At 49.8% G+C, this 26,825-nt stretch overlaps 9 protein-coding genes and 1 non-coding gene across 11 annotated transcripts; 4 read left to right on the forward strand and 6 right to left on the reverse strand.

The window, feature by feature from the left end:
* Positions 1–370: 370 nt before the first annotated feature.
* LOC120893972 (probable ribosome biogenesis protein RLP24) lies at positions 371–1,336 on the forward strand. Its single transcript, XM_040296233.1, has 2 exons — positions 371–572; positions 658–1,336. Exons 1-2 carry the CDS (start codon positions 492–494, stop codon positions 1,162–1,164), a joined length of 588 nt encoding a protein of 195 aa, XP_040152167.1. The 5' UTR covers positions 371–491; the 3' UTR covers positions 1,165–1,336.
* Positions 1,337–1,470: 134 nt separating this feature from the next.
* LOC120893965 (neither inactivation nor afterpotential protein G) lies at positions 1,471–4,592 on the forward strand. The gene is made up of 5 exons (XM_040296225.1): positions 1,471–1,666; positions 1,734–1,936; positions 1,999–2,238; positions 2,300–3,507; positions 3,574–4,592. The coding sequence occupies exons 1-5, from the start codon at positions 1,507–1,509 to the stop codon at positions 3,707–3,709; spliced, it is 1,947 nt and encodes a 648-aa protein (XP_040152159.1). The 5' UTR covers positions 1,471–1,506; the 3' UTR covers positions 3,710–4,592.
* Positions 3,786–3,857, reverse strand: Trnad-guc. Its single transcript has one exon. It is a non-coding gene; the product is annotated as a tRNA-Asp (tRNA).
* Positions 4,553–7,076, reverse strand: LOC120893974 (stress-associated endoplasmic reticulum protein 2). 2 transcript variants are annotated; one of them, XM_040296236.1, is made up of 3 exons: positions 6,875–7,076; positions 6,382–6,459; positions 4,553–6,304 (listed from the first exon to the last, which is right to left on the reverse strand). In XM_040296236.1, the coding sequence occupies exon 3, from the start codon at positions 6,261–6,263 to the stop codon at positions 6,069–6,071; it is 195 nt and encodes a 64-aa protein (XP_040152170.1). In that variant the 5' UTR covers positions 6,264–6,304; positions 6,382–6,459; positions 6,875–7,076; the 3' UTR covers positions 4,553–6,068. The 2 variants fall into 2 exon arrangements, with proteins under 2 accessions (XP_040152170.1, XP_040152171.1); XM_040296237.1 differs by lacking the exon at positions 6,875–7,076 and adding an exon at positions 6,622–6,810.
* Positions 7,077–8,180: 1,104 nt separating this feature from the next.
* On the reverse strand, positions 8,181–8,839 carry LOC120893973 (40S ribosomal protein S23). Its single transcript, XM_040296234.1, has one exon. It carries the CDS (start codon positions 8,784–8,786, stop codon positions 8,355–8,357), a length of 432 nt encoding a protein of 143 aa, XP_040152168.1. The 5' UTR covers positions 8,787–8,839; the 3' UTR covers positions 8,181–8,354.
* A 314-nt stretch (positions 8,840–9,153) lies between these two features.
* Positions 9,154–12,512, forward strand: LOC120893964 (exonuclease 3'-5' domain-containing protein 2). Its single transcript, XM_040296224.1, has 6 exons — positions 9,154–9,695; positions 9,769–10,245; positions 10,322–10,459; positions 10,547–10,869; positions 10,940–11,480; positions 11,552–12,512. Exons 1-6 carry the CDS (start codon positions 9,490–9,492, stop codon positions 12,339–12,341), a joined length of 2,475 nt encoding a protein of 824 aa, XP_040152158.1. The 5' UTR covers positions 9,154–9,489; the 3' UTR covers positions 12,342–12,512.
* A 1,552-nt stretch (positions 12,513–14,064) lies between these two features.
* LOC120893967 (sodium-coupled monocarboxylate transporter 1) lies at positions 14,065–18,108 on the forward strand. Its single transcript, XM_040296227.1, has 10 exons — positions 14,065–14,595; positions 14,668–14,827; positions 15,980–16,045; positions 16,117–16,168; positions 16,309–16,376; positions 16,457–16,611; positions 16,674–16,923; positions 16,997–17,377; positions 17,449–17,630; positions 17,706–18,108. Exons 1-10 carry the CDS (start codon positions 14,390–14,392, stop codon positions 17,971–17,973), a joined length of 1,788 nt encoding a protein of 595 aa, XP_040152161.1. The 5' UTR covers positions 14,065–14,389; the 3' UTR covers positions 17,974–18,108.
* A 1,073-nt stretch (positions 18,109–19,181) lies between these two features.
* Positions 19,182–26,686, reverse strand: LOC120893968. The gene is made up of 4 exons (XM_040296228.1): positions 26,075–26,686; positions 24,839–25,951; positions 24,312–24,766; positions 19,182–19,288 (listed from the first exon to the last, which is right to left on the reverse strand). The coding sequence occupies exons 2-3, from the start codon at positions 25,742–25,744 to the stop codon at positions 24,320–24,322; spliced, it is 1,353 nt and encodes a 450-aa protein (XP_040152162.1). The 5' UTR covers positions 25,745–25,951; positions 26,075–26,686; the 3' UTR covers positions 19,182–19,288; positions 24,312–24,319.
* Positions 19,396–20,795, reverse strand: LOC120893970. The gene is made up of 2 exons (XM_040296231.1): positions 19,951–20,795; positions 19,396–19,877 (listed from the first exon to the last, which is right to left on the reverse strand). Exons 1-2 carry the CDS (start codon positions 20,773–20,775, stop codon positions 19,440–19,442), a joined length of 1,263 nt encoding a protein of 420 aa, XP_040152165.1. The 5' UTR covers positions 20,776–20,795; the 3' UTR covers positions 19,396–19,439.
* Positions 20,865–23,306, reverse strand: LOC120893966. The gene is made up of 2 exons (XM_040296226.1): positions 21,759–23,306; positions 20,865–21,698 (listed from the first exon to the last, which is right to left on the reverse strand). Exons 1-2 carry the CDS (start codon positions 23,178–23,180, stop codon positions 21,252–21,254), a joined length of 1,869 nt encoding a protein of 622 aa, XP_040152160.1. The 5' UTR covers positions 23,181–23,306; the 3' UTR covers positions 20,865–21,251.
* Positions 26,687–26,825: the final 139 nt, after the last annotated feature.

Raw genomic sequence — 26,825 nt, forward strand, 5'->3', positions numbered from 1 at the left:
GACTTTATTATAGATTTCTTTGTTCTGTATCGACAGGCAGCATTAGTAGTGGGTAATTTTAAAATAACCTTTGAAAGCGTTTACTGGTTAATTTGAATCTTCATTATGAGGGTTTCGAAATCCACCAACAGATGGCGTTGTTGTATCGCTAATCATCAAATTCATTTCGAATCTTTGAGATAATTCGAGGAAAATTAGTAATATTATTCAAAACAAGGGCATTTTGTCTCGTTTCACACTCATATTACATGAGATATGTTAACTTTTAAGGATTTTCAATGTTTTATTTACAACATTTCGTGTCGGTTCACAATACCTTCTCCATTCAATATGGCCGCCCGCTCCTTGCTTTAACCAACCTGCTCATCTATAGACCGTTCTTTTTGACAGCAACAACACGCGGCTCCGGACGGCACAAATGTTGAAATAGAAAATTTCAACAGCAAATTCTTCAACGTTTGTGTTAAAATCGTCCCCAATACGCCACCAAAATGCGTATCGAGACGTGTTTCTTCTGCTCCAACAAAATCTATCCCGGCCATGGGATGGTTTTCGTGCGCAACGACTGCAAGGTGAGCGAAGTTTGCTCTCGGTTTGTTTACCTCCTTCTTGTGCACTAATCTGGCATTGTTTCCCCCCCCCCCCCACCCCGGTTAGGTGTTCCGATTCTGTCGGTCCAAGTGTCGCCGTGCGTTCAACAAAAAGAAGAACCCGCGCAAGATCCGCTGGACCAAGGCGTACCGCAAGACGAACGCGAAGGAGCTGACGGTCGACCCGAGCTTCGAGTTCGAGAAGCGGCGCAACGTCCCGGTCAAGTACGATCGCGAGCTGTGGAACAAGACGATCGAGGCGGTGAAGAAGATCAACGAAATCAAGCACCGGCGCGAGTGCCACTTCGTGATGGAGCGGCTGCGCAAGGCGCGCGAACACGAGATCCATCGCGACATTGTGGACGTGCAGAAGAACATTTCACTGATCCGCTCACCCGCCATCGGACTGAAGGAGCGGCGGGCGAAGGAGGAAGCACAGGAATCGGCCCTGCTCATGGATGTGGAGGACGGCGAGGGCGAGGAGGAGATCCAGTACGTCGATGCCCGCAAGCTGGAGAAACAGCTCGAAGAGTCGGCCAACCTTACGGATGATGAGGAAATGCTTCGCGCCTGAACGCTCTAGCCCGTTCCAGGTGCCGGCAGAGTGTTGTTCTGTGTGCTCCCGCTTCTCGTTCGATAAGGATTTAGTGTGTAAGGAAAATCGTTGTAAAAAAAAATGCTTTGCCACTGTGCGATTGTAAACGGTTGAAGCAATAAAGGTGTTTCAACAAACCGGAACAACAGAGCGAGAGAGAGGTACTGGATGTGTTGGTTGAGGTAAAAATAGCGCACTCGCGGGGTTTTTCGCACGTAATAGGATTAAAGGGAAAACGCCATCGGTCGATCGATTTTCCGTACGCAGTTTCGATACGGTAACGCCATTCCAGGGTCAGTATCAAGTGAACAACTGGGAACGATGGGTTGCCTGAAGAAACTGGTGCTTGCTTCACTCGTGACGACCGCACTGTGTTGTGGTGCATTGCTTGCGCTGTGGATATGGCTCGGTGTGGAAATCATTCCCAATCAAATCCGCGATCCACGCCTACTGCAAGATCGTTCGTTCGATTACATTATCGGTAAGACAGGTAGTAGCAAGCTGTATGAATAGGTTTTAGGTCGCTAACGACAATCCTTTCCCTCCAGTCGGTGCTGGAACTGCGGGATGTGTGTTGGCCAATCGGCTGTCCGAAAATCCGAACGTAACCGTGCTGCTGGTGGAAGCTGGTGATACGTTTGGGGCCGCTTCCATCATCCCCCTGATCAGCACGGCCATGCAGGGTACGAAGTACGATTGGGCATTCCGGACGACACCACAGAAATACTCCTCCCATGGTCTAGGGAACAATGTAAGTGTGCAAGTGAACTCGGGCATTTTGGTCATTAATTAACGCTTGGACCGTGGTTACAGCAACAACTGCTACCACGCGGCAAAGGACTGGGCGGCTCGGGACAAATTAACTACATGTTGCATTTTACGGGCATACGGGAGGATTTTGACCGTTGGGAGCGGCTAGGTGCACGTGATTGGAGCTGGCACGCGATGAAACCTTATCTGGATAAGCTGAACCGTCCGGTGGATGGTGAACGGGAGGACGAGGATGAGACGAGTGAATGCAATCAGCAACTGACTGGCGAAGAGCTGTATGAGGTAAGCTACGTGGACATCTTCGAATGCTGTAAATAAGTTACTTTCATCCTTATTCTTTCAGACCAACAACCACTACGCCTCAATTCTATCGGACAGTGACAAGCATGGTGCAAGCATTACCTTTTGTTCGAGAAAACCTACCCAAATCCACCCAACAGCGGAAGGTTTGCACATAACCGAGGTGGACACGCGGGACTCGCTACTAGCGAAAGTGTTCACCGAGGCACCGCTAGAGCTTGGCTCGGAGTATCTTTTCAAACCCGCCCGGTACACCATCCGGAACGGAATCCGTTGGAGTAGCTACCATGCTTACCTTCGTCCCGCCTTCCGACGACCCAATCTGACCATTCTTACCTCCACGTCCGTTGCAAAGGTTCTGTTCGATGAAACCAATCGAACGAGGGGCATCCTCGTGCAGCAAGCCACTGGAAACGGTCCCAATGCACAATCAGTCACCATTGCCGCTAAGCAGGAGGTGATTCTCAGCGCAGGGGCACTGCATACACCGCAGCTGCTGAAACTGTCCGGCATTGGGCCGAAACTGGAGCTCAAGCGACACGGTATCGCTCTGGTGCACGATTCCCCGCACGTGGGCAACAACTATTTCGATCACCTCAATCTACCACTGTTCGTCAGCATCAACGCCACGGCCAGCGTAACGATGGATAAGGTCCTTTCGGTGGATACGATCAGCCAGTACCTCCAGCACGGTCAGGGTGTGCTGGCCACGACCGCCATCGCCGGCATTGGTAGCCCTCGCGGTGGTCGGTTCGGTATCATCCTCTTCGGGATGGGCAGTGTCGACGAGCAAGCGTTGCGCCACGTGTCGAACATGAAGCAGGACACGTTTCGAGCGTTTTTCCCCTCCTACCAAAACACCAGCCAGGAGGGTTTCCTGTTTCTGAGCACCTGCCATCAACCGGCCAGTCGGGGTGCAATTTTTCTCCGCGATCGACACATCGACAGTGAACCGTTCTTCAATCCCAACTATCTGAAGGATCGGACCGACATCGAGTGTATGATCGAGGCGATCCGACTGGCCGCTCGAACGGTACGCACGGCAGCGTTCCGTCGGATCGGGGCCCATCTGCACTGGCCAAACGTGAAACGATGTTCAAACTTTGGTCCACCCGTGGATGGGTCGCAGGAGGAACCGTCGGATCGGTTTTTGGAGTGTATCCTCCGTACCTCGGCACTGACCGGGCATCATCCCGGTGGGACGGCAGCGATCGGGCTGCACAACGAGGCTGTGGTTGACAATCAGCTAAGGTTAGTATGGGAAAACAATTTCAATTGGAGCGAAATTTTCATTTATTTTTCTTTCCATCATAACAGAGTCAACGGAGTGAAAGGATTGCGAGTGGTGGATGCAAGCATTTTCCCCGCACCCGTGTCCGGTACGCCGAACTCGGTAGTGATTGCGGTGGCCGAGAAAGGGAGCGATATAATACTGCAAGGAGCTGGTGATTAATGTTTTATTTCGGTACGGTAAGAAAGCTGTTTGTAAAAAAAAGTTGTGAAAAAGGAAACGAGAAAAAAAGAATCGCCTCCCCGACGGGGAATCGAACCCCGGTCTCCCGCGTGACAGGCGGGGATACTGACCACTATACTATCGAGGACATGTGAGAAGGGGCGCTCAAAGCGCTATATAAACACAATCTACGACTGAAAACTTCAATTCGTTGAGTGCGTAATCTTTACCGATTACACGTGGTTTAGAATTTTTACGAACATTCTTATTACCAATTTAATATGGATATCAACATACACTCCTATTAACCACATATAATTTCACACTTTTGGTAATGGCTTGAACCATTTTGGCAACAGGGGCAAACTTGAAGACCAAAATAACCAATCATTGCCAATTACGATAGTGTGTGGTGGTGTATACGACGTAACAGATATGAGGTTCTCAACCTGCTATCAGCGCAATTCCCCGACCGGCAATAATCACCACCACCACCCGGTGGTCATTCCTGTTGCTGCCCAGTCCGTCATCCCCCTCGCGCACCTACTTGAAACTCTCGAATGTTTTCTCAATGTCAACGACACGGTTGGGAGATAACGGAGTGGCCACGTTGTGGAGCAACTGCGCCATCAGTACAACACCTCCGCCTCGATCCAAACATATTTGAAACGCAGTTACTACACTCGTTGTTGATACAGGCGGTTTGATGTAGGATACACACTTTCGATCGTCTATAACCCAAATTCCTGGAGGGGGGACTAAACTTGTTCTACCATTTCGGATGACTTTCAGAGGAGGACGAAGCGAGATTGATTAAAAAAACACAACTTTTAGGCATATAAGTTATTTTGTTTCACATTGATAATATATAATTTTCACCAAATCAGTGTTTTTGTCAGTTGAAGTAGTGCTCTCTCTCTCTCTCTTTCTTCCCACACTTCACTTAATGTGTATATACTGCAATTTCCCTTTTGCGACTGTTTTTCGCATCGCGTTCCGCATTTGAAAGAATACGCAAGACAAAAAAAAAAGAATGGAGTTGTCTGAGTGGGGGGCCATTGTTTGTTTGTTTTGTGTTGTGAGTGTTTCTTTTTACTATTTTTTTGTTAAAGTATTTTCTTCATTATTTATGCTCTATCCACCCCCCCAACATACATGGGTTTGCTCCGCGCCGGCCGTAAACGTTTTAACACGTTGGTCAAGAAAAGCAACACATTTCTTGTTTGGTCTTTAAAAGATTCGGAAACAGCTGTCTCCTCCCCCTTGTGTCTAGAGCGTGGTTTTCTGTCTCTTTTCCCAACACCTTTCTCTATTTGTCTCGCATGTATCTTGTAAGCTGCTTCGATGCGCATTCGATTAGATTCGGCTTAGAGGCTAGAGGATCGCGCAGATCGGTTGAGGCATTTGCGTTGTTTACACACACTCATTGATTGCACGCTTCCCACACACTCTGTGACACACACATTCACATGTGTTCTCACCTGTTATCTCCCACTTTTTTTCTTAACACGTGTGCAAACAGAAGGTTCTAGAGATTGGAAACTGCATCGTCGTCTACTGAGTGTGGCGTCTGACGGATACGCCACCCGACCGACCGTACGGGGTGTTGTATTGTGCGAAAGATCATGAAACATCGTCCTCCTGACAGTTTTAGACAGGGTAGAATCATAAAAGCATAGCTGGAATTGGAAGGTGCCTACCACCCCGTCCTACTTTCGATGTAATTTACTATGGTGTGTACGCTAGGCGGGACGACATTTCGCGTGGTTTTGCGACTCACGCCTCGCGCCGCCTCAAGGCCAACTACGTCATCCAAACCGCAAAACAAAAGGTGGCAAAAGCAAACTAAACAGTTTCAGTCAGTGCGTGGAAGATTTACTTCCAAAACATATAAAGTCACGATCACAATATTTTACAAACACAGGCTGGGAAAAGCGTACACACACACGCACACAAAAAAAAGAAACATTGTATATCAAGCGGTCTTGGAAATGACGCCTCGTAGAGACACGTACACTTAAAAGCAAAAAACGTTACATTTACACCTCATTCGATCCGATTTGCCCCGCGATTTAGCTACAATTAAGGAGAGAAGGAAGGGGTTGTGTAGCACACTTGCGGGAGCGGAAAATCGAACCAAATGCAAAAGAAAAAGACTACAACAGTGGAAAAAGCAATATGCGCTTTTCTCCACCACAAAAAAAAAGAAAAGAAAACACAATTTTCCGGGACAGTACACGAACGGAGGCGGGCGGCGATTGGTTCCCTTTGTGATCAAGACGATGGTTGTGTTGTTGTTGTTGTAGTTGTTGTTAGCGTCTGGCAGCAGATCTCGTTAGCCTTTCTCCTCCACCTCCTCTTATGCTATGCGAATCGACTGAATGATCTGGAATATCGCCGAGCCGCACACGACAAAGATGAACAGGGCCAGCAGCCACGGTCCGACCGGGTACTTTTCCTCGGTGTTCTTGGACGATTTGGGCACGTTGCCACGCATCGTGATGTTCTTGCTGGCCTTCTCGTTGGCAATGCGGATTCGCTGCTGCGGGGCCATCTTTCTGTTTTTTAGCTGTGAGGTTTTTTCGGCTGTGAACACTGCACGGGGAAAAGGAAGACGGTACAACATTAGCATTAGGTAGGGATGGTGTATGCAATGAGGGGTGACCACTTACCTAAATCAGGAAATGTTTTGTGCGTTGCTGAGGCGCTTCAGTTTCAGCAGCAGCAAACAGGTAGGCTATGGATTGTTTCTGTATGGAAAAAACGAGACAAGCACGAAACAGAAACACATCAGTAAACGTTGCAAAAATGGAAAACTCTGGGGGGGGGAAACACGCCACACGCATCCAGATGATTCTATCGCTCCCACTTTCACCCGCGTTCATCAGACACCCTGGTTTACTACAACGCACTTTTTTTGGTTTGATCTATTTTCTTGTTGTAGGACGAACACAGCAACGACGTGGCGCGCTAGACACGATGATGGTATTAAATGTGCACCATACAAATAAATGGAAAGACCACGGAACAGAAGTGAATGTTTGCGAAAGGGAATGGCAATCCAGCCGAACGGGGGCGAAAGTGGGCCTACTACGTGTTTGATGGGGGCATGAGAAGTAAACTGTTCACGTTTGCTTACAGCACACAATAATCGGTAACACTAACGTGAGTACGTACGACTGGAGTTGTTTGCTTGCCGAGGAAGAGCACTTACTGCAACTGACTGGATGCTGGAAACACTTGCGCGATAAATAGACGGTCCTGATTTATTTGGTCTACGCTCTTGTGTTCGTTGTGAAAATGCCGAAAATGAAACAAGCAAATGCGACGTGGCGACGAAGAAAATACACACACCATGACACGTAGTCCCTGTGGACAGTGGGATCGGCATCGGGTCTGCATGAGATTGACAATTGTGTTTCTGGGGATTTTACGCTTATTTATGATAGCATCGGGATGTTGAAGGCAAATTGAAATCCATACGGAAATTTAAAATATTTCATACTGAAGCAATAGCTCGATAACGATTTTATTTCTTTGCATAAAAGGAAGCAAATTCACAAGACAAACGACTTTTATTCGATACACCTTGGTTTACCTCATACACCGTGATAGTCAAGAAAATAATATACACTATTTGGGGTTTCAAGATAATCGATACAGTAAGAATCTTGTTTATTTATTTGGCCAAAATTTCTAATTGGTTTTAATGGAACGTAGCAGAATAGCTCCATAACAACAAAACTAGAATATGTCCTCTACGATAAAATGCCTTCTGTTTCAGCAATTCATGCTTTAAACTTAAGTCGGTTATGCCCAATATGCAACTTACAGATGAAGAGAACCATTTCCATGAAGACATGTTAAACACATAATAATTATCGCACAAGAAGTTTCTCCAAACACTCTAGCATATGTATATTATGGAATGAGGGCGTGAAGGCGATGAGAAGCTTATCAAGCTCAAGAACCACTAGTAAAAAAGTATCCTCAATTTCCCCATAAAATAAGAAACTGCTTCGTCTACGCAAATAGCAAAGAAAGCAAAGAATCCAACGGAGAGTGCGACTTGTAAACAAACGAACCGGGCGCACCATATCAACAAAGATGCAACTTCAGCTCATGGATTGATCTGCCTACATACTCATAAACCGTCGATAATGTTTTGTATTGACAATTATTGCTTTACTTGTCTATATTCAACAGCTCGAAATGAGCGAATTAAAGCCATCAAATTTCTCATGATGACGGGGAAATTAACTTCTTGCTGCTTCGATGGTTCTCTCCCAATACTGCCGGCTTCGTGTAATCCCACACTCCCATAGATCGTTAATTAATTAACAAGAAAGGTGATTTCCATTGAAAGCCGCCAAAATTGATCCGCTCGTATCTCGTACCAATCCTAAAAATAAACAACTTTCTCAATGTAACAGCGCCGACAAAACCATACACATACATACACTACACATTATTTAAGGGGTACAAGATCCTTCCAGGTAGCTTGTATTTCTTCCGTTTCGCACTCGGCTTACATTAATCGAACCCTTGTCCCGTCTCCGATGTCTCCGAAATGGGTATTCGATGGCCATCAGCAACCATCAGAACCGCACCAGCTGGACCATCGCAACTCCACACCAAGTAGCGCTTACGAACGCGGGCGCTCCTTCTTCTCCTTGTACAGCGCCAACAGCGAAACGTTGGCCACCTTCACCACCTTGAAGCGGACTCCGGGAATATCACCGACGGCGTGACCCTTACGACCGAAACCGGCAACCAGCACCTCGTCGTTCTCCTCGATGTAGTTGAGGCAACCGTCCCGGGGCACGAACGCGGTGATCTTCTTGCCGTTCTTGATGAGCTGCACACGGACGCACTTGCGGATGGCGGAGTTCGGCTGCTTGGCTTCGACGCCCACCTTCTCGAGCACGATTCCCTTGGCGTGGGACGCTCCGGCGAACGGGTTGGACTTCCAGCGGGTGCCCAAATGGGCCTTCTTGTAGTCCTTGTCCGCCCAGCGCTGGTCGCGCCGGTGGCGGATGTGTTTGCGAGCGGTACGAATTCCACGTGGTTTACCCATGTTTAATGGCGTCTGAACCGAACGAAAAGTTGCGACGAAAAGAGCTCCCAGCGGGCTGACAGCACCGAACGAGGTCCGCTTTGACGGGCAGCCGGACTTTGACAGCTTGACGGATGTCACCCAAGGTGCTTATAGAAGATGTGTCCGAAACACCAATTTCATCAATTTACATTTTTTTGAATACTCACGCTATAAATAGGGATTTTTGGTATGAAAAAGTAAAAAATATCAAATAAGTTAATTTTCCTTCAATTTACAGCTTCTTATTGTGTAGTAAAAGCGATTTTTTTAGACATTTGCTGTTCCCGTAGTGCCCTGATGGATCTCCAGCGATAGAGCACATTTGACGTTCCTGCACTGTCACAACAATACACACATACCCACATACGCACGAAATCCCATGAGCTGCGCACAAGATTTGCTTTCTCTACGCACTGGTGACTGTGGAAGAAAATCGTGCCAGACAAGAAAGCGGCCCCGTCTTGCTGCTCTTTTCTTGAGGTGATTGATTTATTTTCCCGATCTCCGGGCCATCCTTGGTTTGTTTTTGATGTTAAAAGCGAGCAGGCGACCATTCGCAGCGCCTGCGAACACTGCGACACCAAGTGCTGAATAATCGACTACAAACTAGCGAAGGAGTAGAAAATCCTGCCTTCATGTTGGGAACGTTGGCGGTCCGCTGACCGACCTGGGGGTGTTATAAATGTTGACTCAGCGTGAGAAAACCGTGGTCTCTACTGCCGTCATAGCAGCCGTTGGTGTCGGTGTACTGTTCGTACTTTCGCGCTACCGTCGGGGCATCATGAGCCGGCTGAAGGCACTGAACCAGCGGGATCCGCTCCGTGGCCAGCAGGTACACATCATCAACACGGCCGACGACTGTCGCATGATAGTGGAGAAGCTGCAAAGGTACGTATCGATCGGCCGGTTGGTTGCCGTGCCATTGGCAAGCTCGACGCTAATCGGCCACCATTTCCCACAGACACTGTCAGGAGTACAATGTGCTGGGGTTCGACTGTGAGTGGGTGAGCAATCAGGGCAAGCGGCGCCCGGTGGCGCTGCTGCAGCTTGCCTCACATCGTGGCCTCTGCGCGCTGATACGGCTGTGCATGATCAACAGGATACCGCAGGAGCTGTACGACCTGCTGAATGACGACAATATTATCAAGGTCGGCGTTTCTCCGTACGAGGACGCTCGCGTCCTACGGGAAGATTACCGGCTGAAGGTGGAGAGCACGCTCGATTTGCGCTACATGGCCGAACGGGCAGGACTGGAACCGCTCGGAATAGCGCGACTGGCCAACGAGGTGCTCGGGCTTACGCTGGACAAGCATTGGAAAGTCCGCTGCTCCGATTGGGAGTCGCCGGAGCTGTCCGATCGACAGATTAAGTACGCCGCCAGTGATGCCCATGTGGCAGTGGAGATGTTTAAAAAGCTCTCCTACAAACTAGTCCCTCAGTAAGTGCATTCTTTTTTTAACGTTTTATCTTGTCGGACGATGATCCTTTACGAGCCGAATTGCTTTACCCTCTAGCTATCCATGGACAAGCCGCAAGGTTGTACTGGAGCAAGTTCTGGAGGAGATGGACTGCTTCATGGATCAGCCGCACAACAATCGCAAAGCGAAATCGGGCGGAAGCTCCAAATCCAAGAAGCTCCTCGCACCACAAAAGTAAGTAAGAGCACAAGACTGTCACTTTCAGTGGCAACGAAAGACGTTCAATACTTCATTCTATTCCTTCCATTTATCGTTTTTTAGTAATCAAAAAGGGAACAAACGTTACCATTCGACGCGCACGAAGCCACTGTACCACAACTGTTTGATGCAGGCTCCGGACGGTGAGTTGCTGTGCACGTGCGATCGCCGCAAGGCGGAATGGTATGTTCAGCGAGAGCTAGGCGATCTTGTGTGTGAGAATCCGTACACCGTCCGGTTGCGCTTTGAGCCGGCCGGTCGGGCCGTGGACGAGGCCGGCAAATATTATCTACAGGCGAAGGAAAACATATGCGTGGTGTGCGGGGCGAATTCAAGCTTCAATCGTAAAAATATAGTCCCGCGCGACTATCGCAAACATTTCCCTGGTATGTGTGCGCGGATGTTGCTTATTTGTGGATGGGGCTTACGTTTACATTTTACTCGTCTTCCATACAGTGGTAATGAAGGAGCACGTCTCACACGATGTGCTGCTGCTGTGTGCCGACTGTCATCAGCGGAGCAGCATGTACGACGAACGTCTGCGCCAGGAGCTGGCCGAACTTTGCAATGCACCCCTGCCCGGCCAGAAGAACGGTACGAAGGAGATCCGGCTCGAGTCGATGGCCGAAATCCGGAAAGCGGCCCGTGCCCTGCTGAACTTTGCCGCCAAGATTCCACCGGAGCGCAAGCAGGAGCTTGAGCAGCGACTGCTTACGCTGCTGAACAGTCTGGGCAGTGAGGGTGACGCGTCGTCCGAGGCTCCGAATGAGCCACAAATTACGGAGCTTACGCCGGCACTGCTCGAGGAGTACAGCAACATCGACGTGTCGGTGCGCAATGAGCTGTACTGTGCGCACGGGGAGCGCGTGGTGGAGCACTACAAGAAGGCGCCGGGCGGCTTGATGCAGTTGGAGCGTAGATGGCGCGAAAATTTCCTCCAAACCATGCGTCCCAAGCACCTGCCGCAGCTGTGGTCGGTCGATCACAACTACAAACGGTAAGCGACAAACAACATCATCAACTGCACTGGGAGGTTCCCTTTGAATGAACAATTTGCTTTATCTCCAGACTGGAAATACGGGCCGTAGAGGGGAGAGTAAATGTGGAAGATTTGACGATTGCGGGCATCAGCCTCAATTCATCGCCCTCCACCTCGGCCACGTACTCGAGCCGATCGTACACGAGCAACTCGAACAACTCATACACCAACGGCAGCCGCACGTACAGCGGCCTGGCCAATACCGATAATCCCGCAACATCGACGCGATTCTACTCCAACGTACAGTCGCAAGCCACCAACGGCGGTGACACGGGCACTACTATGACGGGCGGTTCGCCCTACACAACGACGCAGTACAAATCCATTCTACAACAACCAGTACAACCGACGGATGGTCGATGGGTGCCGGGAAGCGATGACACTATGTCGGGCGGATCGACCGAGTTTAAAACTGCCCACAACCAAACGACGCTTCTGGCGTACGGTGCCGATCAGGAGGGTGGCGGCGTCGGTTCACTGCTAGACAGCGAGCCGGCAACTGAGCGTGATTTTGCTTCGCTCCAACTCACCTACGATAGTGACGATTCTAACTCGACTCTTTCGCAACCGTCATCCACGCTGCTGAACTCCAACGGTGTATTCCCGGATGAGGACGAGGAGGAAGAGGAAGAGGAGGATGTGGCGGCGGGTGTACAGGAGGAGGACGCGGACGAACGTAGCCTAAACGCGGTGGACAGTTTAGCCACCGACAGTTCTTCCTCGTCGAACGTGCCGAAGGTGCAGCGGGATGGCGCACCGCAAGGAAGCAGCCCCAGCGCCGCCCGGCTAGACCACCACGATCAGCAGCGGGCTTGGTAGGCGACACCGGAATACGAAAGAGGCAATACATATATATTTTTGAAACCGAAACAACGCTAACAACAGGCGACCACGATTCACACAAATGTAACAAACAAATAACGAGACAAAACCACACAACAAGTATGAATTATATTCTAGCGCGTTGGTTGTAAACCGCAAAACCCAAAACCAACGGGTGTTTCGTACTGTTTTTTTCACTTCCTAACACCTGGTGTGCCGCGATGGTTCTGACTGGTTTGAGACCGAAAGTGAATTTCCTCACACCGAAATTGCACGCCAACAGATTGTGGGCACGAGGCCAAACCACTGGCGCGTTGCACTGTACTTGCAACGTGAGAAGGAGACGAAATTTGAATGAGAATTGTCGCTGTCGGGGCTACAGATAAATGGTAGTGTTGGTGGTAACGGACAGGAAAAACACTACCCGCACATACGAACTACGTTGCAGAACGCGCGGTATAATTTTAGCTTCATTCACGAAACACGTTACAGCAGCTTGGGTGCATTCCTCGGCAAATTGGACCATTAACTATCGATATTTCCACCTGCGCGCCGCCTTCCGGGCTGGTCTCAGCGGCCGGGACAAACCTTGACCTTCAAGTAATGGGGGAAGGCGAATGTACCGCCTGTTCTGGCATCGCTCAGGTTCAAACAACATTGTATGGCTGGCAACCGTTTACAGGAGCGATGTGGGGCACACAAAAACCGTTACAACTAGCAGCAGCATCCCGCGGTAGACCAAACCACCACATGCATAGCAGCGAAAGAACGACCGGGTTGTGTTGTACAGGGCTTTTGGGGGGTATGGGGCAAAGGGACACACTTTTGCTGGCTCGATGTGGCGGGACGTCACACACAATTGGACGTAATTCATTCAAGTTAAACTAAATCCGTTTATGTACTTAACTGCGCGCGCTCGTCACACATCGGTGGACGGGTCCGAGGTGGAAGTCCGAGACAAAACAATCAGACCCCTTTTCTCCGGGTGAGGGTGTGCTGCAGTTTTGTGCAGGGTTAATTGTGAAGGGTGCATAAACAACAGATAGCATACAAGTTCTTCTTTTTCTTCTATTTGGCGCAACGTCGTCCTACGTGGACATGTCCCGAGCCCAAAATAGGCTTTCGAGACTTAATTCATTACCACACAGCCGGAAAGATAATCAAAATCCTTGCTACGATAGAGGACGGCCTATTCTAGGCTTGAACCAATAACGGGCATATTATCGAGTCGTACGAGTTGACGACTGTACCACGGGACCCCATACAAGTATACTCGTTAGAAAGTAATTAAAAACATTCTCTAAAACAATTGTAAAGTGTGTATCCTTAGTCTACGAATGTATGGGTGGCTTGAAGCCACTTACTACTTTCATCGAAAACCATTTTGAAGAACCCGGTATCCATGGCAACACGTGCCAGCGCTGTGCAAATCAGGGCAAAGTCAGTTTATTGGGACAATCTTCAACCGCTGTCGCTACCGCTCGCCAGGACAGACATGTCCCTTATCCCCCTCCCCCCCCCCTGCCCACAACCCATGACGGCTGCCAGATTATATTGCCCGTGGCCGTGTGCCTTCGAAGGGGGCAACCATCGTACACACCACTTTAATAGTTTCTCTCGCCCCTCTGTTTGGTCGGTGGAGGTGAATTCGTAGTTGTGAGTTGGGTAAGCCGTTTACCGCATCACCGTCGATTGGTGGTGGTTCCGCGATGTTCAAACGGGATCCCGCTCGGCAGTTGCCAGCTGTTCGCGGGCGAGGATCGAACATTCGCTGCGCCACGACGGATAGATAAAGGATTGTCCCTTTATCGCGAACACGTTTCTGACGCGCATCTGATGTCCGCCGGTGGTGTAGCAGCTTCCGAAACCGATACGGTAGTGCTTTCCTTCCCTCCCCTTAATCGATAGTATCGGTGATTTGTGTGTTTGTGTGTGTGTGTACATGAATAAAACGCCCATCGTCCTGGCGTGTCGCTTGGGGTGATTGTTCGCGCAGGTGCTCTTCCTTCCCGATACACGAACCACGGCGATCAAAGGCGAAGATCATGGCAACGGATCTGGAGGACATTGTGGAGCACATGAGGCGGTTCGCCTGGCCGGACTACCTGGTGTTCGTGTCGATGCTGATGCTCTGCATCCTGATAGGCGTTTACTTTGGTTTTGTGCAACGGAAACCCAACACCGAGTCCGAGTATCTGATGGGTGGCCGGACAATGATGGTCTTCCCGATCGCCCTTTCCCTCATCGCTAGGTGAGTGACGACAACGAGGGGAAAAACGGTTGTGATCGAACGCTCACGTGTGCATGTCGTGTTGTATTCCAGCTTCATTTCCGGCATTACCCTGCTCGGGCTACCGACGGAGGTGTATTCGTTCGGCATTCAGTACGTGTATGTGGCGCTCGGCGTAACGCTGATGGGCTTCGTGATGGGCTTCATCTACCTGCCGGTGTTTCACAAGCTCAACATCACATCCACGTACGAGGTAGGTGGTAAAGCGTTTTAAATAAAGCGTCCTTTCACGCTCTGCACAGTGACGAAGGCTTCCATGAATAAGCCAGTGTACCGGGTGGTGTGTCATGTGTGCCTTTCCCAAACCCCAATTTCCCGCCCGGCGATTACCTAATTGAATCAAATTTAAATTTATACCCGTTTTCGTGTATTACGGATTGCGCGCCAATTGCAACCCACTCGCCCCCGGTGCCGGTGGGGAGGAACGGTGCCGGTGGGGAAGTGTAGCGACCCTAACCGAACGCCCAGAACTATCTCGACTCCCATCCAGAACGCCCCAACGTGGTTATAAGTTCAAATGATCGTGAATTGCATTAGATTATGATGCATGCACACCCTTCTATCGGTGCCCTAAAATGCAACAACACTGTTGTGGGGGGGGGGGAAGAGTGAAATAGTAAAGGACCGTTTGTGCATACTAGCACCCTTACGATTGCCCTGAGTACGAACACATGCTCGTGTGCCAAGCCGGAAATAGTGAAAGTGTGCCCGCGTTTTCGAATTTGCGCACAGTCACGGCGCCCTGTTTCTGTGGCGATCTTCAATTAGAAGCCAACCAACCGATCGATCGATGTTTCGGGTCGCGTGCATTGTGTGTCCGATTGTTTGGCAGTTTTCATGTGCGTCGGGGGAAAAGGGAAAACAAATCCGTTACGTCCCGTGCTTTAATCGCGATGACGACACGAAGACAGAGAGGGAGAAGGACACCCGTCATCATCACACGACGAGCAGTTGGCACTCAATTAGATTGATTGTTTTTAAGCCACTTGTGGTGTGTGGATAGGGAAGGGAGGGAGTCAGGGTGGTGGTGGTGGTGGTGAAGATAATCTGATGCTTCATGCTTCGTTAGTAGAAGATTTACCGGTCCATTTTGACTGGTTTCGGGGAGGACGTGAGGGTTGGGGGCTAATTTGAACCGTGGTCCAAGTGGTCCGAATGTATGATGGATGACGGGTTTTACGATGTGCAATGGGAAGATTTGGCCTCCAAGGAATTCCCCCATTACACGGCTTAACGTGGCCCTATTTTGCATGCAGTCGTAAAGTAAGATCCGGCTCATCATGGCCGGAAGTTGTAAAGCAGGAATGATGAGAACATAAAATTAATCAACTCACACTCTTTCCAGTATCTGGAGACACGTTTTGACCGCCGGTTACGCATGTTCGGTTCGATAATGTTTACGATTATGAATGTAAGTATAACGGACGATTATCCATTCCACCTTCCTTACCTTATCATTAATTTGACTGGTTTTCTTTGAAGATCGGCTACCTTCCCATCGTCATTTACGTACCGGCGTTGGCGTTTAATCAAGGTAATTTATCCGTTAACTTCACTCCGTCCAACCATTCGGTGGGTTCAATCTTCCCTTCTGTTGTATCTTTCCTATCAAACATACGTTCTATGTTTCCGTTGTGCGTTGTTGTGCTGTCCCGTCCTGTGTTTCGTGTCCAGTAACCGGAGTCAACATACACGTGATAACGCCGATCGTTTGTATTGTCTGCGTGTTCTACACCTGTGTGGTAGGTTTATGGGGCGCTTTCAAATTCCATGTTCTGTCCTCGGTTCCGAGAGTAATTGCTATTGCCATTCCCATCCACAGGGTGGCCTGAAAGCGGTAGTGTGGACCGATGTGGTGCAAACGTTTTCCATGTTCGGTGCGCTGGTACTGGTCGCCGTCAAGGGTACGATCGATCTGGGCGGATCGGATGTCGTGTTCCGCAGTGCGTGGAATACGGGACGGCTGGAACGGCCCAAGTGAGTGGCGCTGTACTGCAAAAAAAGGAAAATTGGTCTATTTGTTTCGTTCTACTCGACAGTTTTGACATCAATCCAACCACCCGGCACACCTTCTGGTCGCAGCTGATCGGTGGGTTCGTGTACTGGCTGCAAACGAACGCCGTCAGCCAGAATATGATACAGCGGTATCTGTCGCTTCCGTCGGTCGCTGCCGGCCGGCGAGCATTGTGGATTTTTGTGTTTGGCGTGTGTCTGCTCATGTCGCTGTGCAGCTACTGTGGTCTGTTGATTTATGCCACCTACCAAAACTGTGATCCTCTTACGACGAAGGTAGGTGTCCTTGTCGCTCTTTTACTCCCTGCTCCCTTTTATAGCCTTGTATATCGTATTTTCCCCTGTACAGCTCGCCCGGGCCAAGGATCAACTGTTGCCGCTGTTTGTGATGGACATTCTGCGAGATCTGCCCGGGCTGCCGGGTCTGTTCGTGGCCGGTGTGTTCAGTGCGGCGCTCAGCTCGCTCTCCACCTGTCTCAACTCGATGTCGGCCGTCATCCTGGAGGACTTTGTCAAACCGTTCGTCCACAAACCACTGTCGCAGCGAACGATCAACTGGATCATGCGGTCGGTCGTCGTTGGCGTCGGTGCGCTCTGTGCGGCGCTCGTGTTTGTCGTGGAAAAGATGGGCACGGTACTGCAGCTGACGATGAGCCTGGAAGCGATCACGAACGGCCCTCTGCTGGGAACGTTTACCATCGGCATACTGATCCCGTGGGTCGAATCTAGGGTAGGTTGGGGAGCTGGAACATGAATGTTTTGAATGAATGAATGAATAGTTAATTGGGAACACCGTTTCAGAGTGCACTTACCGGTGGCATTTTCGGGGTGATATTCATGTCGTGGCTGAGCCTGAAGGCCCAGTACTGGGTGGCAACCGGCACGATAGTGTTCCCGCACAAACCAATGTCCGTTGATGGCTGCACGTACGAGTTTGACCGTTCATTGGCAAACGCAACCAGTACGAGCGTGTACACGACGGAGTAAGTAAACGGCACGAGAGAACGGTCCACTGCTCGACTTGAACGCTGATCCTTTTTCTTGTGATATCTTTTCAGTGATATTTTCCCACTGTTCCGCGTGTCCTACATGTGGTATACATTCCTCGGAGCGGCCGTTACCATCCTGGTTTCGTTGCTCTGTTCCGTGCTGATCTTTGGACGCCAGGATCCAAAGACAGTATCGCCCGACCTGATGGCCGGTTTTGTGCGCCGTTACATCCACGGACCGGATGTCCCGTCGGTGCAGGGAAATGCGCGCGTCGTCGTCCTCATGCCGAACGCGTACGGTAAAAATGGCAAAACGTCACATGAATCTGCATTGTAAGAAGTTCCCAGCGAGATGGTGGGGAAGGAAAGGCTCGGATAATCATAACTGTAAGTGAAAGTGTTTAAGAATAGCTCGCTGTGTAACTTGAACTAGAGTGATGTGCCAACTATTGAATAAAATCTTGTACTGTAATGACGTGTTCATGATCCTGATCCGTGTTGCGTGCCTGCGGGATGACAAAAAGGGGTTACATCCAGATCATCCAGAATTTGAAAGCTGAGATACATCTTAACAATCTATTAACGGAAGAAGGGAATATTTCCTAAATTCGGTTGATATTTGGAGATAAACAGTGCCAAATGTCTTCTTCGTGTAGTACGCTCCTGATTGAGCAGATTTCATGTTTGTGATTCATTTTCCAGGATTGATTGCTGGTGGTCTTGGAGAGACGGTGCTATTTCTACAAAGTTGGAAGAGGATCCTCTCTTTTATCACGCATCATTCGAATGTTCACAAGTAAATTAAATTGCATTACTATCTATTTTAATGTTGTGTATTTTGTTTTCTAGAAGATCATCACACCTAAATAAAAAAGAATAAAAAATGAAATACCCTAGATGTAGAGAAGTTCCTCAAACACGATGGTTTCAAGGGATCTCATATTCAAAAAAAAATCGGTCCATATTAACGTCCCTTTACGGATGTTTTTCTGTAGTGTCCATTTCCAACAAAAACATCCTGGCTACGATCGACTGCGCGAACGACTACGCGGTCGCTTTTTCTTCTTTGTTTTCTTCTTGTGCACCTTACCATCGGAAGTGTCCGAGCCGGATGAACTTGGTCTCCGATGGCGGCTGCTTCGCGACGACTCTCGCCGATTATCGCGATAATCGTCCCGGTGGTCCCGGCGTTGCTTGTATTTGTGTGATTTTTTCTTCGTCCCCGATGAGGTGCGGTGAGTATGATGGTCCTTATGCTTTATTTGCCTATGTTTTCTTCGCTCATCTTCACTGTTGCTGCTACTTTCCGTGTGGTCACCATTGTGGCGACCACCGCTTCTACTACTCTCGGGCGGAAAGGGCCTACTAAGCTTAAGCGGTGCTGGTTCCGGTTTGCTTGTTGAGGTGCCGCTTTTCTCGCGATCCTTATACTGCTCGTATTTGACACTGTCTGTAAGTAGCGGTAAGAAAGATAAATAAGTGAATACCCGGGCATATAACAAATAAACTAATTACCTACTTATAACTTTTGAGTTTTTATTATATTCTTGCATTGTTACTAGTTGTACCGCATGCTCGTTTAACCATTCCCGGTCCTTTCCGATGGCCATTTCAATCAACACACGGCTTGCGTCTTCATCGAAGCTTTTAATCTGAAATATAGAATAATGAGAACAATATAGATGGATTGTACTAAACCATTAATTTAATGTCATCACCAACCATTTAATTAATTCGAATACAAAAAAGGCTAAGAGCATTTCAATAACTTGTCAAATTTTAATTATTTTTTATTGCCAAACGCTATAGAAAGCCTAATCGGAACACGTCCTTCAGCAGACCGGCCATACGTGACTGGTACTTCGCGTCGGTTGTATCGCTTATCCGCACCGATCCCGAATCTTCATCCTCTTCCCCCGGTTCCCCCTCCACGATGGCGGCCTCCTCGCTTGCCACCGTCAGCGGAATGTGCAACAGTCCCAGCACGAGCGCTTGACGCGCCTGCAGCTTGATCAGGCGCATTAGCACGGTGAGCGGGAACCACTCCGTTGCGCTATCGTCCCCGAGCCGCTCCAGATGGCTGAGCAGGGCGTTGTGGTACGTTTGCAGCATGTTGTCGTAGTGGTTGCGACGGAACGATTCGTCCGTCGACAGAAACACGGTATGCACAAAATCCAGCGCCGGCGATCCGTACTTGGCCAGCTGCCAGTCGAGCATTACCATCCGGCTGGGGAATCCGCCCTGCAGGAGAATACATATCGTGATATCGGAAGCGATCAGATTTCGGTGCACAGCCATCGCTGATGACACTTACATTGTAGGAAAACATCATATTATCGCCCGCGTAATCCCCATGGCAAACGACACAGAACGGTTCCGACAGGGCCGTATCGCTGATGTTTTGCAGCTCCTCGGCAAAGCATCCCCGAAGGCGTGCCAACTTTTCGCGCCTAGCCGCATCGCCCGCCGGCAGTGTGGCGGCCGCATTTTCAAACGCTTGCTCCATGGTTTGCTCGAACCCTTCCATCGCTAGGACACGCTCACCGGTGACGTCGCCCATGTACCGGTACTGCTCGAACAGCTCCGGCTGGTGCTTCTTGAGTGCGAGCGAGGTGGCATGGAAGCGCCCCAGCTGTACCATCGCCAACCGGGCATGGTCGTAATCCATCGGTTCAAATTTGTGACGGTTGGAAAATCCACGCCGCTGCACATCCTCCAGTATAATGATGCCTTCGCCCTTTTTCGCATCACAGTGCGCATGGTAGCAGGACGGGGCAAAGGGCACCGACGACTCCTCCCGGTCGCCGGCCGTAGTCGGTGTGGCGGCCGTTCCTTCCTGTCGGGTGCGCTGGAATTGCTCCAGCGCAGGCAAAAGCTTACCATACACAAACACCTCACGCTCGAACAGCGCCAGCAGCGTGTCGTCGGCATCGGGCGGTGGCACTTTACACAGCACGGTCGCTTCCCGTGGCTCTTCGCGAAATGTCACCCGGTACAGCACCGACACTACCGAGCGATTGTTTTCCAACACGCGGAAATCGTAATCCACCGAGTGCTGATTGCTGGTGAAGCCTAACCGTTGGGCCACACCGGCCAGCGCATCTCGCACGTACTCGGGAACGTTTAAGGAGCTTTTCATTCTCACTGTGACTGAATGACTGCTGAATGAAGCTACGGGATGTACACATGTGGGTACAGGTGTCAAGTTTATTTAAAAACAATTTAAGATAAGATAACTCCACACACACGATAGCAGGAGGCTTATCGGTACGGTACGTTTTATCGACATTAAGCGTCATATACACGGGCAGGTGGGAATAAGTTTACAATTACTTCGTTTTCATTCTCCGTTTGTCTCCATAAATGATCTACGGTGTGCTTTTATTTGCGCACAGCAAACAGCTGTATTTACATCCTCTGCATGTGTCTCTCAAAAAGCTTTCCTGCGAGGGGGTTTTCCTAAATCTAAAAGTACACCGACTCTTGCTAAGCTCGTGCACACTTTCGAGCCTTCCCACCATTGCCTTGTGCGATGAACACGTCACGCGTACACATATCGCAATGTTATCGCAAATTCCATTGGAGGTGGCCAGATGCGCCGATGCCCCCGAGAGCTTACAGGTAGCCATATTGCACCATGTCCCGTATCGCCGAGCTCATGCGCTCCCGGTACGCCCTCTGGTTCGCATTCAGCGTCATCGCGTTCAAATCCATCTCATTCGTTTCGCGATACTTTTCGGCCGCCTCGTCCATATCGGGCAGATCTTCGTTGCGCGTGCACAGCATGGGCACCAGGAAGATGGCCATCAGTATGCCGAACCGACCGAAGCGGCGCAGCTGTCGCATCAGTGCCGTCCGCGGGAACACTTCCTGCGGATTGTGGCCAAGCTTTTCGAGCAGTGCTTCCAGCGAGTTGTAGTAGATGCTCATCATCTCGTCGTAGTGCCGCCGCCGGAACTCTCCGTCCGTGCAGCAGAAGATGAAGTACGACAGGTCCGTGACCGGCGAGACGTACCGCGTGATCTGCCAGTCGAGCAGAATTACATGCTCTGGGGCGCCGTTCTGCATAGAAAAACGAAGATATAGCTTAGGAATTGTGTGTGTGTATGCCTCCTAACCTACCTTATAGTGAAACATAAAGTTGTTCACCCAACAGTCACCGTGACCGAGCACGGCATAGGGCTCCGCCAGCGCACCATCCGTACAGGTTTTCATCTCCTGCCGCATATTGTCAATCAGCTTCTGCATCTTCGTTCGTTCCTTGGTTTCGTGCGGTTCAAGCGTTTCCTTCGCATCGGTGAGCATTTTAATCATCATCGCCTCGAACGGACTACCTTCCGGCATCATCACCTCCAGCGGGTCCGGCACCTTAAACTGCTCGAAATCGGCCGGCCGGTCACGCTTCATCGCAAGCGATACGGCATGCAGTCGACCCAACTGCTGCATGGTTAGCCGCGCATGTTCGTAGTTCACAGGCACCAGCTTATTCCACATGCGATAGTCCTTCAGCCGCAGATCCTCCATGATGATGACCGACTGTTCGGTGGTTTCGTCACACTCGGCATAGTAACATTTCGGCACGTTAAAGAACCCATCCTCCCTACTGATGCCCTTCTCCTCCTGGTAGGTGAATATCAGCGGTAGTAGACTCTTGTAAGCAAGCGTTTCGCGGCTAAAGATAGTCATCGATTGGAACTGCTGACGGCGTGCCTCGTTCAGCGGTGGAATCTTGCACAGAAACACCTCCCGTCGTTCGCCCTCTTGCAGGAAAGCTTTGAACATTTGTCCCACGAAACCATCGCCCTTGTTGGAACCGACGTCAAACTCAATCTTGAACTTGCCCACCGTAAAGCCCTGCTCTATTGCCACCTGTTCCATGGCATTGTACAGATACTGGGGAAGCTCACCAGAGCTAGTGGCAGCATCAGCGACTGCTGGTGGAGCGGTAGAGCTTTCTTCACTGGCAACAGGATGCTCGGCAACGTCTGTTTCACCATTTAATTCAGCGGATTTCTCCAGTTCACTATTTGCTTGCTCCGTCGTCACGTTGTTTTCCACTGCCTCTGTCTGTTCCGTAACTGCAGATACATCAGCTACCGCTTCCTCCTTTACGGACACGTCTGGTGAGTCTTCGTGGTGCGGTTCTTCTACTATTTCTTGCACTGCTACACTGGTTTCCTCCATCATTCCACCATCCACCAGCATTTTTTCGACCGATGCTTCCCGTAATGCATCCTGCACTGTTTCCTGCTGCTGTTCAGGCTTCTCCTCCACAACTACCTCAGCAATATTTTCTTCCCGTACATGATCTTGCACTATTTCCTGCTGCTGTTCAGGCTTCTCCTCTTCAACTACGTCAGCAATTAACTCCTGCTGCACTGTTTCCTGCTGCTGATCAACCTTCTTTTCCTCAACTATTTCCACGGCAGTATCAACAGCATCGGACGACTTTTCAACTGATGCCTCCATCGGTGTAGCTGCTGTTGCTCGCTCGGAGACTACGGGCTGTTCCGTACCGGATTCCGTATTGTGTTCCCCTGCCATCTTGCGATATACTTTCTCACACCTATACGGCTGTGCTTAGCGAAACTGGAGCTCTCTGCGTCAGTAGCTTCGCGTCCAGAGTGGGTACACCGTGACCGATCAACTGAATCGCGACGACCAATTGACGAGCTGTTATATTTAGATCCCCAGCCGAGATGCGAGGTTCCTGTCACGGTACTCGGCCGAGGAGAAGAACCGATAACAGCGTACCGTCGTCGTACGTAAACGTAGCTAGAATCACATTTCCCAGCAACGGAATATGTGATTTATCTAATCACACCCCCCCACCACCACCACATACGCTGTAGTGTTTTTCCCTCCCTGGACCCTAGACACCACTACTTCGATAGCTTATCACGTCCATCAAAAGGAGGTCTATCTTCATAGCGCTACCGCGAACACTGACTTTGTCTTTGCAGCCCCTCTAAAGACCTCGAGCTGTAGCAAAACGGTACGGTAACGATAACACATCACCAATCTACTCCCCATCGTTATGAAGCGTTCGGACGAGCATAAGCTCAAATTCCAAGATTACCCAAGAGTCCTTGATTCCCCGACCGGCTACCACCAGCACCACCACCGACCGGAAGTTTGAGTCATCGGAACGCGTTACAACCATTGCAAAACTGAGCATTGGCGGCGCTGCTAGGGGTCCTCTTGGTGGCCCCGTTTGGCCGTAGGGCCGTAGGGTCATTAAAAAAGTGCGCCGTACACTCACGATGACTGAATGTTTTTTTTCTTCTAATCGCAGCGAATTTTGCGCCACACGACTGCCACCCTTATATGGAAATGGGAATGGAAGCGGATACCCCGTTTGGCCACGAGACTGTCGCACGTCGATGCACATTATCTTATCGGTGTGGGCATGGACGCCGGTCTATTGTTGCTTTTAGATTGCATACGCACCTCTGTTGGGAAGTGTGTGTTGTGGCGGAGGGGGGGGGGGTCTTTGGGAAGTAGCAAACCATTTTCGGCATACACAATTCATTATTTATGGCGAAACATATTGTGAAATTAATACATACACGATACAGTAGTAGTTGTGTGGCGGACACAATCATACGAAATACTACATTTAAAATGTCCCAAAGCTAATAAACTAAAAAAAAAAAAACATGATAAAAATGTTACCAAGCCAATCAAATGTAGCCATATCGCACGGTATCCCGTATCACCGCCCTCATGCGCTTACGGTAAGCGCTCTGATTTGTGTGCTTCGTGTAGATAGCGATATCAACGTTATCCGTGTCGCGGAACATTTCAGCGGTCGCGTTCATGTCGGGCAGATCCTCGTTGCGCGTACACAACATCGGCACGAGAAACACGGCCAGCATCAATCCAAACCGACCGTACTGCCGCAGCTGACGCAGAAAAGCGGTGCGCGGGAACACTTCCTGCGGGCTGTGGCCGAGCTTTTCGAGCAGCGTTGCGAGCGAGTTGTAGTAGATGCTCATCATCTCGTCGTAGTGCCGGCGTCGAAATTCCTCATCCGTACAGCAGAAGATGAAGTACGCCAGGTCGAGTATGGGCGAGCAGTACCGGGCCACCTGCCAGTCCAGCAGAACAATGTGCTCGGGTGTTCCGTTCTGAAATCCAGGCGATCGATTTAATTGTACGTACACGACCGATATTTTGCTTCCTGAGCGCTCACCACTCACCTTATACCGGTACATCATGTTATTGATCCAGCAGTCACCATGCCCGAGTACCGCGTACGGTTCTGCCAGTTCAAAGTTGGCGTATCGGTCCACATCAGCCAGCATGCCGTCGAGCAGTTTTTGCATCTTGTTTCGCTCCCTCGATTCATGCGGCTCGAGCGTTTCCATCGCATCGCGTGTCGTTTTCTGCAGCATGACGATGAATGGATGCTCCGGACCCATACTCTCCTTCATCGAATCCTGCATCTTGAACTGTTCAAACTGCTCGGGCCGGTCGTGCTTCATCGCCAACGATACCGCATTGTAACGGCCCAGCTGCTCCATCGTTAGCCGGGCGTGCTCGTAGTCTACCGGTTTGTCCTTGTTAAACATACTGTAGTGGTTCAGGCGCAAATCTTCCATCACAATGATCGCTTCCGCCGACTGGCCATCGTAGTGTGCGTGGTAACATTTCGGGATGCAGAAAAATCCATCCCCACGACCCACTCCCTTTGCCTCCTGGTAAGCGAACATGAGCGGAAGGAGCTTGTTGTACATCAGTACCTCTCGCTCGAAGATCTCCATCGTTCCAAACTGCTGACGGCGTGCTTCGTTCAGCGGGGGTATCTTGCACAGGTACGTCTCCCGTCGATCACCCTCGGAAAGGTAGGCTCGGAACAATTCTCCGATAAACCCGTCACCTTTGCTCGACCCATCCTCCGTTTCGATGGTGTACTGTCCGGCGGTGAATCCTTCATCGCGAGCCACTTGCTCCATGGCCGTGTAAAAGAATGCAGGAAGCTCACGTGCGGCGGCATCCCTCGTTACTTCACTCACGTTCGGTTGCGTCACATGATTTTCAGTCATTGCTTTGTCAATTGCTGCTTCTTCCGGAATTGTTACTTGCTCTAGTGATTCAAGCACCATTTTCACCTTCTCTTTCACTCAACTAACCCGGGCACTGTTCAAGACGATTGCCGTTGTGTGCTGTTAAACCGGCGTATCGAGAGCAACTAGTCCGAGGTCCGATCAGAACCAGGCAGAAGGTGTGACAAAGACAAATGCTTCCTTACAAAATACGAGTGTTGCAATACGAACGGGGCGAGATATCTTATCGTGCAGGATTGGCAATGACTTAAAGATTATAAAAAAAAGGATTTTGGAATGCTTTAGTAAGGAAAAAGAAACTACAGTTTCATATTCTGAAAAATCGTTGAACTGTTTTGTTATATCATCTAAAACAGTAACTTTCAACACCATTAAACTGTACAATCATTATAGGCTACACTGTGCAATTTCTGCGGAGGGTTTGCTGTGCCGTGACTTGCAAAAGACTGATGTGTTTAAAATCGCAAATCAGTCTCCACGGGTACGCGCGAAACCGGCTGACCACCACCCCCAGAGAGCAGCGCTAGATGATAACAAGTAAATTAATAGAACTGCTCAGTCATTGGCCATGACCGGGGCGGCTTCCAAACACAATGGAATAATTTCACCGCCCTGGACCGCTCGCCCGCGGTGTACCGGCGGCACAAACTGCGAGGGAAGAAGATATGTTTTGGGATGCAAAACTCTTTGCCCGCGCATCTTATCTTATCTGATGTGTGTGCGACCGGGCCCGTGTGCGCATGAAATTCAAACAAAAAATCATCCCATCAACATCAAACAGTGTGTTTGAACACTGTGACAATAGTGGTGGTTAGCTTAATGGTTAGCCAAATTTCACATCAATCTTCATAAACAAAACGAACGTCTCATCAGCGGCACGGGACGACCAAATCATCAAATCAATCGCCTCTCTTCATCCAGCACACCCATCCATAACCACTACTACATCGATCGTTAGGGACCACTCATGGTTATTGACACGAAAACGGACCTATCGCACAGCATCACGATCTATTGCGATTTGAAAAAAAGCAGTGGCACGACCTTGGCAACATATTAAAACAACGCTAACGACGGCCAGGGGTCCGAAAGGTGGACCTCTACTGTAGATGTTGGCAGT

Source organism: Anopheles arabiensis, chromosome 2 (assembly GCF_016920715.1).
Source record: "Anopheles arabiensis isolate DONGOLA chromosome 2, AaraD3, whole genome shotgun sequence".
Classification (NCBI taxonomy): domain Eukaryota; kingdom Metazoa; phylum Arthropoda; class Insecta; order Diptera; family Culicidae; genus Anopheles; species Anopheles arabiensis.

Excerpts from the sequence above, each read along its gene's own strand:
- LOC120893972 (XM_040296233.1), top strand. The coding sequence starts at position 492 with ATGCGTATCGAGACGTGTTTCTTCTGCTCCAACAAAATCTATCCCGGC. Across the intron at positions 573-657 it reads TCGTGCGCAACGACTGCAAG|GTGTTCCGATTCTGTCGGTC; the intron begins GTGAGCGAAGTT and ends CACCCCGGTTAG.
- LOC120893965 (XM_040296225.1), top strand. The coding sequence starts at position 1,507 with ATGGGTTGCCTGAAGAAACTGGTGCTTGCTTCACTCGTGACGACCGCA. Across the intron at positions 1,667-1,733 it reads TTCGTTCGATTACATTATCG|TCGGTGCTGGAACTGCGGGA; the intron begins GTAAGACAGGTA and ends CTTTCCCTCCAG. Across the intron at positions 2,239-2,299 it reads CTGGCGAAGAGCTGTATGAG|ACCAACAACCACTACGCCTC; the intron begins GTAAGCTACGTG and ends TTATTCTTTCAG.
- LOC120893974 (XM_040296236.1), bottom strand. The coding sequence starts at position 6,263 with ATGGCCCCGCAGCAGCGAATCCGCATTGCCAACGAGAAGGCCAGCAAG.
- LOC120893973 (XM_040296234.1), bottom strand. The coding sequence starts at position 8,786 with ATGGGTAAACCACGTGGAATTCGTACCGCTCGCAAACACATCCGCCAC.
- LOC120893964 (XM_040296224.1), top strand. The coding sequence starts at position 9,490 with ATGTTGACTCAGCGTGAGAAAACCGTGGTCTCTACTGCCGTCATAGCA. Across the intron at positions 10,246-10,321 it reads TCCTACAAACTAGTCCCTCA|CTATCCATGGACAAGCCGCA; the intron begins GTAAGTGCATTC and ends TTTACCCTCTAG. Across the intron at positions 10,460-10,546 it reads AAGCTCCTCGCACCACAAAA|TAATCAAAAAGGGAACAAAC; the intron begins GTAAGTAAGAGC and ends ATCGTTTTTTAG.
- LOC120893967 (XM_040296227.1), top strand. The coding sequence starts at position 14,390 with ATGGCAACGGATCTGGAGGACATTGTGGAGCACATGAGGCGGTTCGCC. Across the intron at positions 14,596-14,667 it reads GCCCTTTCCCTCATCGCTAG|CTTCATTTCCGGCATTACCC; the intron begins GTGAGTGACGAC and ends GTTGTATTCCAG. Across the intron at positions 16,169-16,308 it reads GGCGTTGGCGTTTAATCAAG|TAACCGGAGTCAACATACAC; the intron begins GTAATTTATCCG and ends TTTCGTGTCCAG.
- LOC120893970 (XM_040296231.1), bottom strand. The coding sequence starts at position 20,775 with ATGAAAAGCTCCTTAAACGTTCCCGAGTACGTGCGAGATGCGCTGGCC. Across the intron at positions 19,878-19,950 it reads ATATGATGTTTTCCTACAAT|GGCGGATTCCCCAGCCGGAT; the intron begins GTAAGTGTCATC and ends ATTCTCCTGCAG.
- LOC120893966 (XM_040296226.1), bottom strand. The coding sequence starts at position 23,180 with ATGGCAGGGGAACACAATACGGAATCCGGTACGGAACAGCCCGTAGTC. Across the intron at positions 21,699-21,758 it reads ACTTTATGTTTCACTATAAG|AACGGCGCCCCAGAGCATGT; the intron begins GTAGGTTAGGAG and ends TTTTCTATGCAG.
- LOC120893968 (XM_040296228.1), bottom strand. The coding sequence starts at position 25,744 with ATGGTGCTTGAATCACTAGAGCAAGTAACAATTCCGGAAGAAGCAGCA. Across the intron at positions 24,767-24,838 it reads ACATGATGTACCGGTATAAG|AACGGAACACCCGAGCACAT; the intron begins GTGAGTGGTGAG and ends CCTGGATTTCAG.